This window comes from Trichomonas vaginalis, chromosome II, assembly GCF_026262505.1.
Source record: "Trichomonas vaginalis G3 chromosome II, whole genome shotgun sequence".
NCBI lineage: Eukaryota > Parabasalia > Trichomonadida > Trichomonadidae > Trichomonas > Trichomonas vaginalis.
Window position 1 is genome coordinate 7,159,953 of NC_067204.1, and position 19,036 is coordinate 7,178,988.

A 19,036-nucleotide genomic window follows, 5' to 3' on the forward strand; every position below is an offset into this window, starting at 1 on the left:
TCATTGTTTTATGAAATTCTCTTTCTTTTCATATTAATCATTGTTTTATGAAATTCTCTTTCTTTTCATATTTATCATTGTTTTATTACATTCTCTTTCTTTTCATATTTATCATTGTTTTATGGAATTCTCTTTCTTTTCATATTAATCATTGTTTTATGACATTCTCTTTCTTTTCATATTTATCTTTTCTTTATGACATTTTCTTTCTTTTCATATTTATCATTGTTTTATGGAATTCTCTTTCTTTTCATATTAATCATTGTTTTATTACATTCTCTTTCTTTTCATATTAATCATTGTTTTATGACATTCTCTTTCTTTTCATATTTATCATTGTTTTATGACATTTTCTTTCTTTTCATATTTATCATTGTTTTATGGAATTCTCTTTCTTTTCATATTAATCATTGTTTTATTACATTCTCTTTCTTTTCATATTAATCATTGTTTTTTAACATTCTCTTTCTTTTCATATTAATCATTGTTTTATGAATTTCTCTCAATATTGATGAATGCCCTCTTAGCATTGCCATCAAAAAGATGTCGATAGAAATTGTCCAATTCCTAGTTGATCATGGTGCTGATGTTAACATGAAACTTATTCTCTTTCTTTTCATATTTATCATTATTTTATGACATTCTCTTTCTTTTCATATTTATCCTTGTTTTATGGAATTCTCTTTCTTTTCATATTTATCAATGTGTTATGGAATTCTCTTTCTTTTCATATTTATCATTGTTTATAGAATTCTCTTTCTTTTCATATTAATCATTGTTTTATGAAATTCTCTTCTTTTCATATTTATCATTGTTTGATAGAATTCTCTTTCTTTTCATATTAATCATTGTTTTATGAAATTCTTTCTTTTCATATTTATCATTGTTTTATGGAATTCTCTTCTTCTTTCATATTAATCATTGTTTTATGAAATTCTCTTCTTTTCATATCAATATTGTTTTTTATGAAATTCTCTTTCTTTTCATATTTATCATTGTTTTATGAAATTCTCCTTCTTTTCATATTTATCATTGTTTGATAGAATCTCTTTCTTTTCATATTTATCATTGTTTTATGGAATTCTCTTTCTTTTCATATTAATCATTGTTTTATGAAATTCTCTTTCTTTTCATATTTATCATTGTTTTATGAAATTCTCTTTCTTTTCATATTAATCATTGTTTTATAGAATCTCTTTCTTTTCATATTTATCATTATTTTATGACATTCTCTTTCTTTTCATATTTATCATTGTTTTATGACATTCTCTTTCTTTTCATATTTATCATTGTTTTATGAATTTCTCTCAATATTGATGAATGCCCTCTTAGCATTGCCATCAAAAAGATGTCGATAGAAATTGTCCAATTCCTAGTTGATCATGGTGCTGATGTTAACATGAAACTTATTCTCTTTCTTTTCATATTTATCATTATTTTATGACATTCTCTTTCTTTTCATATTTATCCTTGTTTTATGGAATTCTCTTTCTTTTCATATTTATCAATGTGTTATGGAATTCTCTTTCTTTTCATATTTATCATTGTTTTATAGAATTCTCTTTCTTTTCATATTAATCATTGTTTTATGAAATTCTCTTTCTTTTCATATTTATCATTGTTTTATGAAATTCTCTTTCTTTTCATATTTATCATTGTTTTATGAAATTCTCTTTCTTTTCATATTTATCATTATTTTATGAAATTCTCTTTCTTTTCATATTTATCATTGTTTTATAGAATTCTCTTTCTTTTCATATTAATCATTGTTTTATGAAATTCTCTTTCTTTTCATATTAATCATTGTTTTATGGAATTCTCTTTCTTTTCATATTAATCATTGTTTTATGAAATTCTCTTTCTTTTCATATTTAGCATTGTTTTATGAAATTCTCTTTCTTTTCATATTTATCATTGTTTTATGAAATTCTCTTTCTTTTCATATTTATCATTGTTTGATAGAATCTCTTTCTTTTCATATTTATCATTGTTTTATGGAATTCTCTTTCTTTTCATATTTATCATTGTTTTATGGAATTCTCTTTCTTTTCATATTTAGCATTGTTGTATCGAATTCTCTTTCTTTTCATATTTATCATTGTTTTATAGAATTCTCTTTCTTTTCATATTAATCATTGTTTTATGAAATTCTCTTCTTTTCATATTTAGCATTGTTTATAGAATCTCTTTCTTTTCATATTTATCATTGTTTTATAGAATTCTTTCTTTTCATATTAATCATTGTTTTATGAAATTCTCTTTCTTTTCATATTTATCATTGTTTTATTACATTCTTTCTTTTCATATTAATCATTGTTTTATGACATTCTCTTTCTTTTCATATTAATCATTGTTTTACATTCTCTTTCTTTTCAATATTTATCTTTTCTTATGACATTTTTTTCTTTTCATATTTATCATTATTTTATGACATTCTCTTTCTTTTCATATTAATCATTGTTTTATGACATTCTCTTTCTTTTCATATTTATCATTGTTTTATGAAATTCTCCTTCTTTTCATATTTATCATTGTTTGATAGAATCTCTTTCTTTTCATATTTATCATTGTTTTATGGAATTCTCTTTTTTTCATATTAATCATTGTTTTATGAAATTCTCTTTCTTTTCATATTTATCATTGTTTTATGAAATTCTCTTTCTTTTCATATTAATCATTGTTTATAGAATCTCTTTTTTTCATATTTATCATTATTTTATGACATTCTCTTTCTTTTCATATTTATCATTGTTTTATGACATTCTCTTTCTTTTCATATTTATCATTGTTTTATGAATTTCTCTCAATATTGATGAATGCCCTCTTAGCATTGCCATCAAAAAGATGTCGATAGAAATTGTCCAATTCCTAGTTGATCATGGTGCTGATGTTAACATGAAACTTATTCTCTTTCTTTTCATATTTATCATTGTTTTATGACATTCTCTTTCTTTTCATATTTATCATTGTTTTATGAAATTCTCTTTCTTTTCATATTAATCATTGTTTTATGAAATTCTCTTTCTTTTCATATTTATCATTGTTTTATGAAATTCTCTTTCTTTTCATATTTATCATTATTTTATGAAATTCTCTTTCTTTTCATATTTATCATTGTTTTATAGAATTCTCTTTCTTTTCATATTAATCATTGTTTTATGAAATTCTCTTTCTTTTCATATTAATCATTGTTTTATGGAATTCTCTTTCTTTTCATATTAATCATTGTTTTATGAAATTCTCTTTCTTTTCATATTTAGCATTGTTTTATGAAATTCTCTTTCTTTTCATATTTATCATTGTTTTATGAAATTCTCTTTCTTTTCATATTTATCATTGTTTGATAGAATCTCTTTCTTTTCATATTTATCATTGTTTTATGGAATTCTCTTTCTTTTCATATTTATCATTGTTTTATGAAATTCTCTTTCTTTTCATATTTAGCATTGTTGTATCGAATTCTCTTTCTTTTCATATTTATCATTGTTTTATAGAATTCTCTTTCTTTTCATATTAATCATTGTTTTATGAAATTCTCTTTCTTTTCATATTTAGCATTGTTTGATAGAATCTCTTTCTTTTCATATTTATCATTGTTTTATAGAATTCTCTTTCTTTTCATATTAATCATTGTTTTATGAAATTCTCTTTCTTTTCATATTTATCATTGTTTTATTACATTCTCTTTCTTTTCATATTTATCATTGTTTTATGGAATTCTCTTTCTTTTCATATTAATCATTGTTTTATTACATTCTCTTTCTTTTCATATTTATCTTTTCTTTATGACATTTTCTTTCTTTTCATATTTATCATTATTTTATGACATTCTCTTTCTTTTCATATTAATCATTGTTTTATGACATTCTCTTTCTTTTCATATTAATCATTGTTTTATGAATTTCTCTCAATATTGATGAATGCCCTCTTAGCATTGCCATCAAAAAGATGTCGATAGAAATTGTCCAATTCCTAGTTGATCATGGTGCTGATGTTAACATGAAACTTATTCTCTTTCTTTTCATATTTATCATTATTTTATGACATTCTCTTTCTTTTCATATTTATCATTATTTTATGAAATTCTCTTTCTTTTCATATTTATCATTGTTTTATAGAATTCTCTTTCTTTTCATATTAATCATTGTTTTATGAAATTCTCCTTCTTTTCATATTTATCATTGTTTGATAAAATTCTCTTTCTTTTCATATTTATCATTGTTTTATTACATTCTCTTTCTTTTCATATTTATCATTGTTTTATGGAATTCTCTTTCTTTTCATATTTATCATTGTTTTATGACATTCTCTTTCTTTTCATATTAATCATTGTTTTATGAAATTCTCTTTCTTTTCATATTTATCATTGTTTTATGAATTTCTCTTTCTTTTCATATTTATCATTGTTTGATAGAATTCTCTTTCTTTTCATATTAATCATTGTTTTATGACATTCTCTTTCTTTTCATATTTATCATTGTTTTATGGAATTCTCTTTCTTTTCATATTAATCATTGTTTTATGAAATTCTCTTTCTTTTCATATTAATCATTGTTTTATGAAATTCTCTTTCTTTTCATATTTATCATTGTTTTATGAAATTCTCTTTCTTTTCATATTTAGCATTGTTTGATAAAATTCTCTTTCTTTTCATATTTAACATTGTTTTATTACATTCTCTTTCTTTTCATATTAATCATTGTTTTATGACATTCTCTTTCTTTTCATATTTATCATTGTTTTATGAATTTCTCTCAATATTGATGAATGCCCTCTTAGCATTGCCATCAAAAAGATGTCGATAGAAATTGTCCAATTCCTAGTTGATCATGGTGCTGATGTTAACATGAAACTTATTCTCTTTCTTTTCATATTTATCATTATTTTATGACATTCTCTTTCTTTTCATATTTATCCTTGTTTTATGGAATTCTCTTTCTTTTCATATTTATCAATGTGAGTAGTATATGTTGAAGGGTTTTGTGACTTTTTTTGTAAACGTAAGAATTCATACATTTTTGAGCGATTTTGTATCATTTTTTTTTACATATGAAGTAAAAAATGTATGATTTTTACGGTTTTTATTCTTACGTTTTTGAATAAATCAAGATTTAAAAATTTTCAGAATCGTAAGAAATTTTCACTAAACCCATACATAATGAAATAAAAAAAAATAAAAAAAATAAAAAAATAAACTTTAAAAATTCATGTCTTACATTTTTGAATAATTTATTTTTTTAATTCGTATGAAAATGAGTGTCAAGACTAACGACGTTAAAAAATTGGGATTCACAAACGAGGAAATAAAGGATATATTAGAGGAGGAGTTATGAAGTTAATAAATATTATTTAAGAAATTGTCAAAAATTCGCGGAGTTATTAAATGATTTAGATTATGATGGAAAAATGAATAAAGATGATGTTATAAATTTCTTATATCCACATCTGAAGAAGAAAAACCTAAAGAACCTGATGTTTTCCCTGAATATTATGAAGAACGGATTAAAGATGATGAATATGATGAAATTGAAAGACTGGAAAAATAAGAGATGAAATAGATGAAAAAATTAAGGAATTAAGAGAAGTTGAAAAATATAATGAAAATGAAGTAGAGGGTTTAATGAATATCCCAGCTTCAGAATCAGAAGTTCAAAAATCTCATGAAGAAAGATATAAAAATTACTTTTTGGAATCTACTAAAAATTTATTAGATGGTGAAATAGATGAAACACTTTCAGAAGAAGGCACAAATTTATTCATAAACATAAGTTACAATTTATTGACGATGGAGATTATCCATGTATATTACTTTCACCTCCTCTTGATTCTGAAAAATTCAAAAAAGCACTGAAAAATGTAACATATGCAACAAATACGATTAAGAAAGAAGACCATGATATTTACACAAATTATTATTTAAATAAATGTACAGGTGTTGATAAAGTTTTTGATTTGTTAGATAAAATATCAAAAGAAACAATTGGTACATATAAAATTTTATGCGATTGTGGTTTCATTATTGAAGATACCAATAATGTTTCATATGAAAGAACAGCACCGAAGGAAGACGAAGTTGAAAGGTCTATACCATTCGTTATTAAGAATAAAAGATATGAAAACTTATAAACATTATATTTATTCATTTATTTCAGAAAAAATGGAAGCAACCCATAAAACATCATCTCATCATTTTATAGCTATTCATACATTCCTTTTCAAAGTTGTGAAATTAAATAAGACAGGAATTAGATTTAATGTATCAGGGTACGCATTCTTGAGTAAATTAAAATGTATTCGTCACGTCGCAGATGATAAAAATTTATGTGTTCTTAATTCATTTTATGGACTTTAGCCCTGGACTTTAAAAAAAATAAACTTTATTTTTATTTATTTTTTAATTTTTTATTCTTACATAAATGAACAAAAACGGAACAGCTAAAATGAATGATAATCAAATAAGAGCCGAAGGTAGAAGGTTATTTAAACGCTTCTATAACATTCCTGATGGTGTTAATCCTAAAACTCGTAGAAGTTATTTAAATGAAGCCATAGATGCATATGAAGGATTTGACATTTCATCAGAAAGTGAGAGGTTAGCAAGAATGTTAAACGTTAATATTGATTTTTATTATTGTGACCTCAACCAGAAGACGTAGACATAAATAAGGTAGACTTTCCATTAGTGGAATCAATAATGATAGATCCAGAATTTGAAACAGTAAATATTTTATTAACACAGAGTCCATGTGGAAAACTTCACGCTGACAGAATTACAGACGTTGAAGCACTCACAGGATATAAAGTTTGCCCCTTTTGCAAAGAAGAAGTATATTCTATCCGTGATGACCCAGAAAGGAAAAACCAAAGAAGATTTTTAAAACATTGTGAGAAATGTAAAGAAAATAATGGAAGATTAATTCAAGACGTTCAATTGCAAAACACACAACAACCATATGCACCACATATCACGAAACAGAAGATATATCAATGGCTATTAGCTCACAATTTGCAGGAATATTATAAACCAACAAGATATTATATTACTTTTGACTTCGAAACATTAGAGACTAAAGAAGAACTTCAACTTTCTGAATGTGCAACTTTGAACGCTTACTTAAAACCATTTATGGTATCATCAACTGTCAAAATAAAGCCGCAAAGCGGCGAGGTCGTAGACCGTGATAAAACATTTACGAGGAATTTTTGCTTAACATCAAGTGATTCGTTCATCTCTGATTGGATTGAATTTTTATTTTCAACCTGTTCATTAGTTGCTAAATCAAATATTGAACAATATGAAGAATTATTGAAGTCGCAAACGGACCAAACGGCGGGGACTTTGTCTCATACATTAAATGAAAAACAGAAGGAAGCATTTAAAGAACTTCTAGATGAGGAATTCAATAAAGTGAATATCATAGGTTTTAATTCGGGAAAGTTTGATTTAAATTTAATTCTTCGTGATTTAAACACTGCAAAATGGAAAATAAAATCAATGCTGGGTTCTTCTTCTCAATTTAAGCAAATCATTGTAAAGAAAACAAACTGTCCATATGAATTAAGATTTATTGACATCAGAAATTATATAGCGGGTGGAACATTAGACCAATTCACTCAAGATTTCGGAAACAATAAATCACGTGTTAAATCCTTTTTCCCTTATCAATTCATCACATGGGAGAATTACGAAGAAGAATTATATAAAGTGGAACCATTCACTCAAGATTCATTTTATTCAGCATTAACTCAAGAAACATATCCGATTCAGATTATCAAATATATCTCAATGATGCTAAAAATTTTGAGAATAGATTAGAATATTTTATTCATTATTGCAATAAAGACGTTGAAATTATGATTGACCCAATTGATAAAATTATTGAAGAAACATTTGTTTATAAAATTGACATGCTTCATAATCTTTCTTTATCATCGAATGCATCAATGATTCGTTACGCGTTAGCATATAAGAACTTCAATCCTAACGAAACATATCCAGAAGAAGAAAATGTGGAATCAAGTTTTGAATTAACAAAAAGTATTGGAAATATAAAATTGATTCATATAAGAAACAAGATGAAAAAGCAGAAAGGGATACTAAAAACAATGTTTCAATGGATGACTATCAATACTATCACGATTTAATCCTTTCATCTAAATGCAAAATGTGTGGTAAAGCGTTTACATATGCTAATAAACCAACATTGATAGAATCGATAATGAAAAACCACATACCAAAGAAAATTGTCAGTTAATGTGTTGTTATTGCAATGTCGTAAAATCAAATAAAGATGAAGATGTTCAACGTTTAAGAATCAATTTAAGAAATTATGCATTAAAAAATAATTTACCAATGACTTTAGATTCAGTTGAAGCTTATCACATTCTCCGTAATGGAATTACTGGTGGTTTATCAAATGTTCAACATAGAGTAATCTTAAAGGAATCACGCACATTAATAAACTTTCATATAATCCAGAAACTAAAACTGTATCAAATGAGGACACTTCCAACATTATGACTCATTTCGTTGGTGTTGATTTTAATTCATTATATCCTTCATCATTTTCATCTAATCCTCATGATTTCATTCAATATACTGACCATAAAATGTATATGCCGGGAAGATTGAATGGTGTTATCATTTGTGATACAGCAACAAAGAAAGCAAAAGCACTGGGAATAATTAAGAAGAAAAATACTTTATTCGTGGCTGAAGTAAAGGGTCACATTGATGAAAAATACATTAATGATTACATAAACTTTTTACCGATAATAAGAAACTTAGATATTATCACAGATGAAAAAACAATTGGCAGTTTTATGTATAATTACATGAAATCAAACAATCTACCAGTTGACCAGAAACAGAGAAATTAACTCAGTTAGCATCAACACACAACCAATATCAACCATTTTCTTCTTATTATCTTTGGTATCTAATAGACAGATTTCATTTTATCATTGATGATATTCAATCAATTTTAACATTTACGAAAAAACTTGTTTTAATGAATTTGCGAACAATTTATGAACGAAAGACAAAAGGCTGAATTAGAAGGAAATAAAGGAAAAAGTTTATTTTGCAAGATTTCACTTAATGGATCATATGGTTACGATGCAATGAATACACAAAATTACGCAAAGACTAAAATAATGAATGCACAGAAGGCACGCGTTGCATGTATGTCAAATAAGTTTAAAAACATAAGAGAAATAGGTGAAGATACATATCAAGTGATGCTCAAAGATAGATTTTATAGATGTGAAACATGTTTACAAGAGGCATTCTTCACTTTAGATAATGCTAAATACTGGTATTTGGTTTTCATTTATGATTTTATGTATAAATGCATGGATGTTAATCGTTTTCATTTCATTGAAGGTGATACTGATTCATCTTATTGGGCTATTGCTGGCGACCCAAATCTTCCTAACACTCAAGCATTTCAAGCAATTGTTACCGATAAAAAATTTTATGATAAAAACATTTTCAAATTCGCACCTTTTGATTTCTTCTGTTTTGATGAGAAATTTAAACCTAAATTAAAGAATAAAGCTGAAGAAAAAGCACATGAGAAGAAGTTATTGGGTTTAGCAATTGAGAAACAAGGTGATAACATGGTTGCTTTATGTCCTAAGTGTTATACATCATTCAACGGTTCAATTGATGGAAGTGATTTTAAAAAGATTGCACAAAAAATGAAAGGAGTTAGTTTACGACAAAATAAACAATTAACACCTAAAAATTATTTGGATATAATAAATGATAAAGTGATATTTGATGGTCAGAATATTAATTTACAACTTAAAAATGGGTCAATGACTCGCTTAACAATTGGTAAGACTGCATTAACAGGAGCACACACTAAGGCTGTATGTTGTGAAAATGGATGTTGTATGCCATTTATTTAATAAAATACCACAGAAGAGACAAAAGGAACCGTTAATGATGGCTTTGATACTATGATTCAAAGAGGTGGGCACCCTTAAAACATTTATTTTATTTTTATATAAATGGATAATGCAGATTTAAAAATTTTAATTGATGATTTAGTACTTAATCAAAAATTTCTTAGTTATTATGAATTAAAATCATATCTCCAAAAATATATAAAATATAACGGGTGATGATATGGATATTATTATCCATATTATAAAAATGAAATTTTGAAATATCATGATAAAATAATTTCTAAAATTAAAGACAAAATTAAAAATAATGAATATTCAAAGGGAAAAACTAAATCACAACTTAAACAATTGAAAGATTTCAAAAATAAAGTATTAACAGAAGAAGATATTGATGAATTATATAAATTATATAATCCTGAGCCGCAAAAGCAAAAGGACAAAAACAAAAGGTGCAAAACGCCCAGGTCCTTCAGACCATAAATGAAGCACAAGCTTTAATTTATGATTCATTAGTTAAACCATATTCAGCCCGACTTTTAAATGAAGATCAATTTTGGAATTCATCCTTCAACATAAACTCGAAGCGGGAAAGTATATTAAACCTTTATATACAGCATATTTAAAACAAATGAATAGAATACATCCAGAATTAATGAAGGAAGGAATGAATTCCAAAACTTCATCATCCAAAATCAAAGCAGATAAAATTAAACCACTTGCAACAAACAAAACCTCTAACGACAGTACCTGCAACACCAAAACCGCCTCCTCCTTCAGTTAATCCTTCATCATTCACTTTATTATATCCATTTCAAACATTAAAGAAACAAAAAGATTTTAAAAAGGATTTCAAGATATTAAATAAACCAATTGACCCAAAAATTCAACCGTTAAAGGAAAAATTTGGTCGCCCTTCATTTGCACCATATCCATATTCATATGAAATCGATCATTTAGAATATTCAAAAGGAAACGTTACTTATTTATTTGCCATTAACATTAACACCAGATATTTATATTGCATTCCGGTGAAAGGGAAAACAGAACAGGAAACAAGAAGAGCTATTCAATACTTACTAGATCAGGAAAGAGTAGATAATATCAGGGGTGATGGTGATAAAGGATTTCAGGCAGCTATGACTCATTATTTCCCACAAATTAATTTTTACTTTTCATCCTCTCCATATACGTTTCATAATAAAATAGTTGATGCGGTAATGAGAACTCTTAGAGATGCGTTAGGGGTTAATGGTCAGATATACTGGGATGGAAATCATGACTCCATCATACAGCAGTTAGTATATATTACAATAATACATGGCATAGAACTATTAACATGAAACCGGTGGAAATGAAAAATGATATTTCAAAAGAATGGGAATATATTAGAAAGCAAATGGAAAGGTTGAATGATGTTAAACGTGAACAAATTAATTCGGGCTCATGAATTTTAAACAAGGGATAAAGTTTTAATTCATCTCGATTATGGAAAACTGATAAATCAATGACAAAAAGAAGACGAAGATTTGACACAATAGCTGAATTTGTTAGATATATTAACGGCAATGCATTAGTTGAAGTTGACAAGAAATTAATAGAAATTCCGATTTATTTTATTACTCCATTATATTTAAATAATATTTAATTTTTTTTAATTCGTAAGAAATGAGTGACAACGAAGCATCCAAGAGTCCAGACGATGAATATAAAAAGAAACTAAACAGAATTAAATCAAAAATATGCTATTACAAAAAGAAGTCGCAATGCGGTGGGGTTGAAAACGATAAAGAAATAATCGAAAAATTAGAAACTTACCGTTCAATCCTTAAACTGAGTGAAGCAAAATAAAAGAATTTAATAGAATAAATAAATTGATTGGAAGAGATGAATTTAATAAAGATGAATTTTTAAACTCTATCCAAATTTAATTTTTATTCCTCTTTGACAACATCTCTCTTTCCATCATTACTGCATAACCACATTTTCTCAATTTTAGTGGTTTGTTATTTTTAACATGTTCTTGCATCATTTTTATCATTTCCTCCCTTGTTATGATTCGTGGTAAATTTTGAGCTTGTGGGGTATTCATTTATATAAAAATAAAAATTTAAATTATGCCGTTCTAAAGTTTGTGACAACATGACATTTTGACAACATAGTGGGTTATTCGATAATAAATTATTTTTGAATAACTGAAGGTGTCACCACGTCACCATGTGTCACCAGGTTATTTAACTTCTCTGAAAAAATGTGACAACATGACATTTTGACAACATAGTGGGTTATTCGATAATAAATTATTTTTGAATAACTGAAGGTGTCACCACGTCACCATGTGTCACCAGGTTATTTAACTTCTCTGAAAAAATGTGACAACATGACATTTTGACAACATAGTGGGTTATTCGATAATAAATTATTTTTGAATAACTGAAGGTGTCACCACGTCACCATGTGTCACCAGGTTATTTAACTTCTCTGAAAAAATGTGACAACATGACATTTTGACAACATAGGTACGAAAAGAGGAAGGCAAAAATAAATTCCAATCATACTTTATAAAGCTAGACCTTCAGGTCTCGCCGCTTAGCGGCTCATTTACAGGTATTTCATCGTCAGTAAATGAATCCTCATTATCGTTTGGTTCAACCTGTTTATATAATCCTTTCATTTCTTCTTTCAAAACATAACACCATGTTTGTTTACCATCTATTCTTACCTGTTTCCTATCACATTTATCCTTAATGCTCATTTGAAAGTTTTTGTCTTTCATGTCTGATGGTTTGCAGAATAGAGCATTTTCACACGTCATACCTGCACATAATTCATCATAATGTGTATTTATCCATTCATCTAAAGGATTTGTTGATAACTCGATTAAATCTTGTTTGGCTTCAGTCATCGGAATGATTCGTACATTAAATGATGAAAGGTCATATTGCATAAAATACGTCAGTAAATTATCATAAAATTCCTTAGTGCATGAATTCATCAAATTCTTGAAGTAATCAAATTGACCCTTAAATTTACCATTAACTCTTAAAACTACGTATCTTCTGTCTCCAACTTCAATTTTGACAGGGTAGACGTTATTAGTTACGAAAATGAAGTTTGCAACATTCTGTGCAGTTCTTCTGGGTTGATTCTTTTCATTAATTCTAATTTGATTATCCGTAATAATTGATTTCAAAGCGTTGAAGTTTGCGAGTCTGTCTTCACCAACATTCTTGAGTTCATTAAGTACAAGAAACATTTTATTTTCAACAACCGAATTGAAATTACCCGTTAGCTCACTTATTTCAGTAATGTTTTTACATGAATAACCAGCGAGAAGTTCAGAAATAATGTCAGTGAATCTGTTTTTACCTGTTCCTGAAGTCCTTTCAAAATAATTGCTGTTTCATTCTTGATTCCAGGATGTTGAATCATTGATGCAATCCAGCCGAGTAGGTATTTATACACTTCATCGTTATTATCACAAATGGCTTCTTTAATGAAATTCATAAACATCTCAATTTTTGAGTAATCAGGCTTTTCAAGAATGTTGTATTTATAACCTTGAAACGTTGAGAAAACATCTGGGAATCAGATTTAAAGCAACACCCTTAACGGTTAATGAAGACAATTGATTTAGTAGTACATCCCATGCTGTTATGGTTTTACCTTCTTCTTTAAATAATTTAATCATTTTGAGTGACTCTTTCATGTTTGATTGAAGAACAAATGATATTTGATTCATTTTGTCGTGTATGTTGTAATCTTTCTGAATGAAGTATTTGTTTCCACAATCTACAAAACGAATTACACGTGATAAATCCTCAATTACTTCAGAACTGTTTTTATACTGATGATTTTCAGCCTGCGTCTAATATCTGTTATCAAAAACGAGTCATCAAGTTTGATATCAAATGTTATTTTTGGCTTACGTAATAAAGGTAAAACATATTCATCATAATATTCCTTTTGATAAAGTTTTAGAATCTTCACTAAAACAAATGGAGAAGTCATTAAATATGCATATCTACTACGTGCTTTTTCAAAATTACTTTTTGCATTTTCAGTTAAACTGCAGAAGTTATAAACGTTATCGTATGCTTCATTAATTAAATGATTAGGTAACGAATTAATTGCTTGAAACAGTGTGAATAATGTAACTTCTTTTTCTAAATTCATGTTTCCACCGTCATTATGTACTTCAAAATCACAGATACCATCAACTATGCTCTGCGCAAGTTTATCGTCAATGTTTACATCTTTGTTTTCATTCATTATACTCTTTATTTCTTCATTCTTTTGTTCAACTCTTACCTTAATATTCAAATCATTTAATATATCATTCACTGTTCTGGTTAATGTTGAATCGTAACTTCCACGAATGAATGAGTATGTATTGATTGGTTCTGTTGCATTCTTGCGAACTCTTGAATCAGCCATAACTACTAATGAACGCTTTGAATCATCCATAGAAGTCATTATGTCAATATCATAATCATTGCAGGAATAACATTTAATCATTCTGTTCGAGGTTGAATAGAAGAAATTAGTGTTGCAATAAATGTGAAGACCTCCTGAAGCGGTTTTAACGATAACATCTTTATCCGAAAGTTTTGATAAAATGTCTTTTCTAACTGTTTCTTTAAGTTCATCATTGTATGATTTATTGATATCAACATCTATAATCGTTAAATTTGAAATTTTATTTACTAATAAAGCCATACCAGTTTTCCTTCCTCTTCCTCCATCATGTTTGAGGTAGTTATGTAAATCAATCTTGTTTTCACCAATTCTTTCGTTGAGGGTTTTAGTTTCTGCCACAACTAATTCCTCAGCTAATGAATCAATAACTTTTTCATCAGAAACGATAAAGTTGCTGTTGTTGTTGTTGTTGTTTGTTGTTGTCATTTATATAGGAATAAAAAATAAAAATAATTTTAAAACTAACTTTATTTTTGGACTGCATCGAATTTCCTGTGTTGTTGTCAAAATGTCATGTTGTCAGTAATTTTAAGAGAAGTTAATTAACCTGGTAGCACATGGTAACATGGTAACAGTGAAAACATTAACGTAAACATTATTTTTGCTGAATTCAACAACAAAATGAACGAGGTCAGGATGTATGCAAATACCTTTGAATTCATTCATAAGTTCCTTAGTAAGCTCATAAAATGTTTGTTTTGAGGTCGAGCCACTTTTGGCTTGACCGTATTCTTTCAACCAAAACTCAAGAATTTTCCTGTGTGAATTTTGTATAAAAACCAACCGTCTGAATTCAGGCGGTTGTTATATTCTTCACAAAACATTTACGATGAAATCATGACAAAACATATACGATGAGGTCTTGACAAAACATATACGTAAACATTTATTTCCTGTGTTGTTGTCAAAATGTCATGTTGTCTCATTTTTTCATAGAAGTTCATTAACCTGGTGACACATGGTGACATAGTGACACCTTCAGTTATTCAAAAATAATTAATTATTGAATGACCTGTGTTGTTGTCTAAATGTCATGAGTTAAATAACCGAGTGACATAGTGACACCTTCAGTTATTCAAAAATAATTAATTATTGCCTTCCTCCTGTGTTGTTGTCAAAATGTCATGTTGTCTCATTTTTTCATAGAAGTTAATTAACCTGGTGACACATGGTGACATAGTGACACCTTCAGTTATTCAAAAATAATTAATTATTGCCTTCCTCCTGTGTTGTTGTCAAAATGTCATGTTGTCTCATTTTTTCATAGAAGTTAATTAACCTGGTGACACATGGTGACATAGTGACACCTTCAGTTATTCAAAAATAATTAATTATTGAATGACCTGAAAACATTAACCTGAAACCATTAACCTGAAACCATTAACGTAAACATTTATTTCTGCAGTTCATCCATTACTTCATTACCTAATTAATTACAAACATAAAATATATTTAGTTCATTCATTGAACTCTATACCATGCGAATACAGTCATAAATGGTGGCATGTAATCTTTACCCAAGCCTGTTGGATTTGTTGTGAAAGTATGGACATGATTTCCTCCTGGTTCAGTTGGTCGAAAAGTCTTTTTTGCTGCATGGTTATAATCTGGAGATAAAACGTCATTGCCAGCATAATATTCTGAGTTGTATAATGGGTGGTCTCTTAATGAGTGGCTATGGTCGCCAGAAAAGTTTGTAGTTCCTGTATGAGTGTGTGGTGGAAGGTTTGCTTCTTTAATTTTCTTCGAACCACCTGTTTGCTTCGAAGAGTTCGCACAATAGAGGAATTTATCTACAATCTGTTCCCACGTACCAAAACCCAGAACTGTTGCGGGATTTGTTGAATTCATTGACGTATAAATAGAACCAATGGGGTAAATCATCTCAAGAATTGTATTTAATCCATTATGAATATTGAATTTATTATATAATATTGAAACTGGTGAGTATTTAAAACTGGTCTTTTATCAAATATTAACGTATTATTTTTGAAAATTGCTTTTCTAACATCTTGAAATTTTGTGATTTCAGACCAATTTCTTCCATCACTACTGATATTTACTAAATCACCACATCCTAAAGCAATGAAATACCCATCAATATAAAATAAATTAGTAAATCTATAATTTTGAGTAAGTTTTGGAGTGAATGAAAAACCAATTCCCATTTGATAAATCCTGTGATAAATAAATATGTCTGTTATAACTTACAGGATATGAATAGACCATTTCACCTGAAACGAGAACATAAACATTTGATCCATAACATAAAGCTTCAATGTCTCCATCAGCTTGAAAAATTTGTTCAAATTGACCTTGTGATATGAAGATGATCTATAAATTTTATCATTTTGTAGGATAAAATACATGTTGTTAATGTAATACCACTTACTTGTATAATCAATTTTCAAATCTGATGACATCATACTAAACATATAATAATTTATCCCATCCTCACTAATGAAAATTTGATTGACTTCATAAATTAGTACCCATTTATTATTAACACATCTAATAGGATTATTTGGATATTTAAATTTAGCATCTTGATTTAAATTACATTTGAACCATTGGATACAATCGAATGAATAACAAGGGCAAAAATCATCTTCAACCGTTATCATTCCCATAAATTTACCGTTATTATATTCAACATATAAAATTCTTGGATTAATGATTGGCTTTCGTGTATCAGGATTCAAAACAGATGGAGTAAATGATTCATAGTTTTGAAAATCATTTGTTTTAAAATAATAAAGCACTCCAGCTGTATAAAATAAATACATGGTCACTCCATCGAAACATATCCATTCAAAAGAATCTATATCAAAGGTTTTATCTGATGATTTCATAAAATTTAAAAATGGTGGAGTAAAATAGACCTCTGATTGTTTTATTTCTTCATTAACAAATGATATATTAGCTTTCTTATTTAACTCACTTACCACATATTCCTTATCTGCCTTCTTCTCTAACTCATTGTTAACATAAGTTTTATCTGCTTTAAGGTCTAAACATTCTGAAACCCATCCTGTATCAGCTTTAGTTTTAAGAATCTTCGATGTCCGTCCATGATACCATTCAACCCTTTCTATAATTTCATTATCTTTTTCATTAACATATTCCTTATCTGCCTTCTTCATTAATGCACTAACCACAAGTCCCTTATCTGCTTTCTTCATTAACTCACTATCCACGTATTCCTTATCTGCTTTCTTCATTATGTCATTTAGGAAACCTTTTATGAATTCCTCATTTAAATTAAATCTTCCAATCTTCAAAACTTTAGGAAATGCATTTAATGCGTAATATCTCTGTTCTTCTGGTGGAATTGATGTTATATCATCCGTTATACCTTTAATTTTTGAATTCATAAATAAAATTTCTTTTATATTTGATATCACTGCACCACCCTTGCAAACGAATTCGAAATGGTCATTTTTCAATACTATCTCCAAATCTCCATATTTCAACCTTTGTGTTTGTTCTGCTGTCTTTGAATTATATGCATATATGGCGTATGTAATGGTCTGCGCCTTAAGTTGCTGTGGTTGCTGTTGTTTAATCATTTATTATGATTTAAAAATAAATATTTAATCTGTTATCTCATCACCTATTTTTTCTATTTGAAATTGCCATAATATTTCATTCATGAATTCTAAATCACAATCAAATAGGTCAGTTATTCTAAATTTAATATTTGATAAATCTTTTGAATGAAGAATAAATGAATTCCCGGATAATTGAAACGGATATGATAAAGAAAATATGTTTAAGTTGATGGATAAAATGTTTTGTATTGATGGGTAAGAGTTAGGGTCTAATGTTTGATGTGAAAATCTCATTGGGGTATTAACTTTATCACATTTGATTAAAATGAAATTGGAACCAGTGTCAGAATACAAAACATCCCCAACATCTTTTTCAAAATTTAATATCCCCAACAATGAACGAAGATGAGGAGTACAAAATTTAATTTTCAGCGGAATTTAATAAGGTTATTTATTTCATCAAGTTCAAAAAGTTTATCAGGTTTTGATTTAAAATTTTCTTCATACCATACGATAAATGATTCATTTAAATAACTTAAAATCGTGTTAATATCCCATTTCGTTATCACATTATTTATATACATATCATACGTTTTTTCAATGGTCATCTTTAATAAATGATATATAATCTGAAGGGTCTAAAAGAATGGGATTAAATTTACCACTCACAGAAACGAGAGTAACATTATAAATTCCGCTAACTGTTAAATTTAATTCACACTATTATTCGAAATAATATTGATAATTGACATTTTTATTACGATTAAAAATATGGTAAAGCGTTATTTTCCAGTGATAAATAAAACTAGAATAAGATTACCTCAAGAATTCATAAATTCAACGAATAAGAAATTCATTCATGTTATAAATTTTAGTGTTTTCAGAAAATATGAGTCAATGTCATATTCATCAACAGGTTATATTTCACTTCATTCAAATTTAGTTCAATCAAACCCATATAATGACCATTTCATAAGATTTTCAGATGGTATTAAAAATGTAATTGATAGATTAAAATATGAACAGATTGACAATATCGAATTTTTGGAATTTTGGTTTAAATATCCCGATGGAAAAAAGATTGAAGTTAAAGA

The 19,036-nt window shown here is 27.4% G+C and overlaps 4 protein-coding genes and 3 pseudogenes across 7 annotated transcripts, besides 1 other annotated feature; 3 read left to right on the forward strand and 4 right to left on the reverse strand.

Annotated features, from left to right (window-relative positions):
- Positions 1–5,480: 5,480 nt before the first annotated feature.
- Positions 5,481–19,036: part of a mobile genetic element that runs on past the window's edge.
- Positions 7,127–7,796, forward strand: TVAGG3_0500110 (DNA/RNA polymerase superfamily; the record flags this gene model as incomplete). The annotated part of the gene is made up of 1 exon (XM_051236550.1): positions 7,127–7,796. A coding segment is annotated over one exon (670 nt), but the record flags the coding sequence as incomplete, so codon positions are not given.
- On the forward strand, positions 9,157–9,915 carry TVAGG3_0500120 (uncharacterized protein; the record flags this gene model as incomplete). The annotated part of the gene is made up of 1 exon (XM_051236551.1): positions 9,157–9,915. The coding sequence occupies one exon, from the start codon at positions 9,157–9,159 to the stop codon at positions 9,913–9,915; it is 759 nt and encodes a 252-aa protein (XP_051094375.1).
- Positions 11,581–11,843, forward strand: TVAGG3_0500130 (annotated as a pseudogene). Its single transcript has one exon. A coding segment is annotated over exon 1 (263 nt).
- TVAGG3_0500140 lies at positions 12,510–13,344 on the reverse strand (annotated as a pseudogene). The gene has a single exon. A coding segment is annotated over exon 1 (835 nt).
- Positions 13,556–14,388, reverse strand: TVAGG3_0500150 (annotated as a pseudogene). The gene has a single exon. A coding segment is annotated over exon 1 (833 nt).
- On the reverse strand, positions 15,853–16,242 carry TVAGG3_0500160 (keratin-associated protein family; the record flags this gene model as incomplete). The annotated part of the gene is made up of 1 exon (XM_051236552.1): positions 15,853–16,242. The coding sequence occupies one exon, from the start codon at positions 16,240–16,242 to the stop codon at positions 15,853–15,855; it is 390 nt and encodes a 129-aa protein (XP_051094376.1).
- TVAGG3_0500170 (uncharacterized protein) lies at positions 16,726–17,960 on the reverse strand (the record flags this gene model as incomplete). The annotated part of the gene is made up of 1 exon (XM_051236553.1): positions 16,726–17,960. A coding segment is annotated over one exon (1,235 nt), but the record flags the coding sequence as incomplete, so codon positions are not given.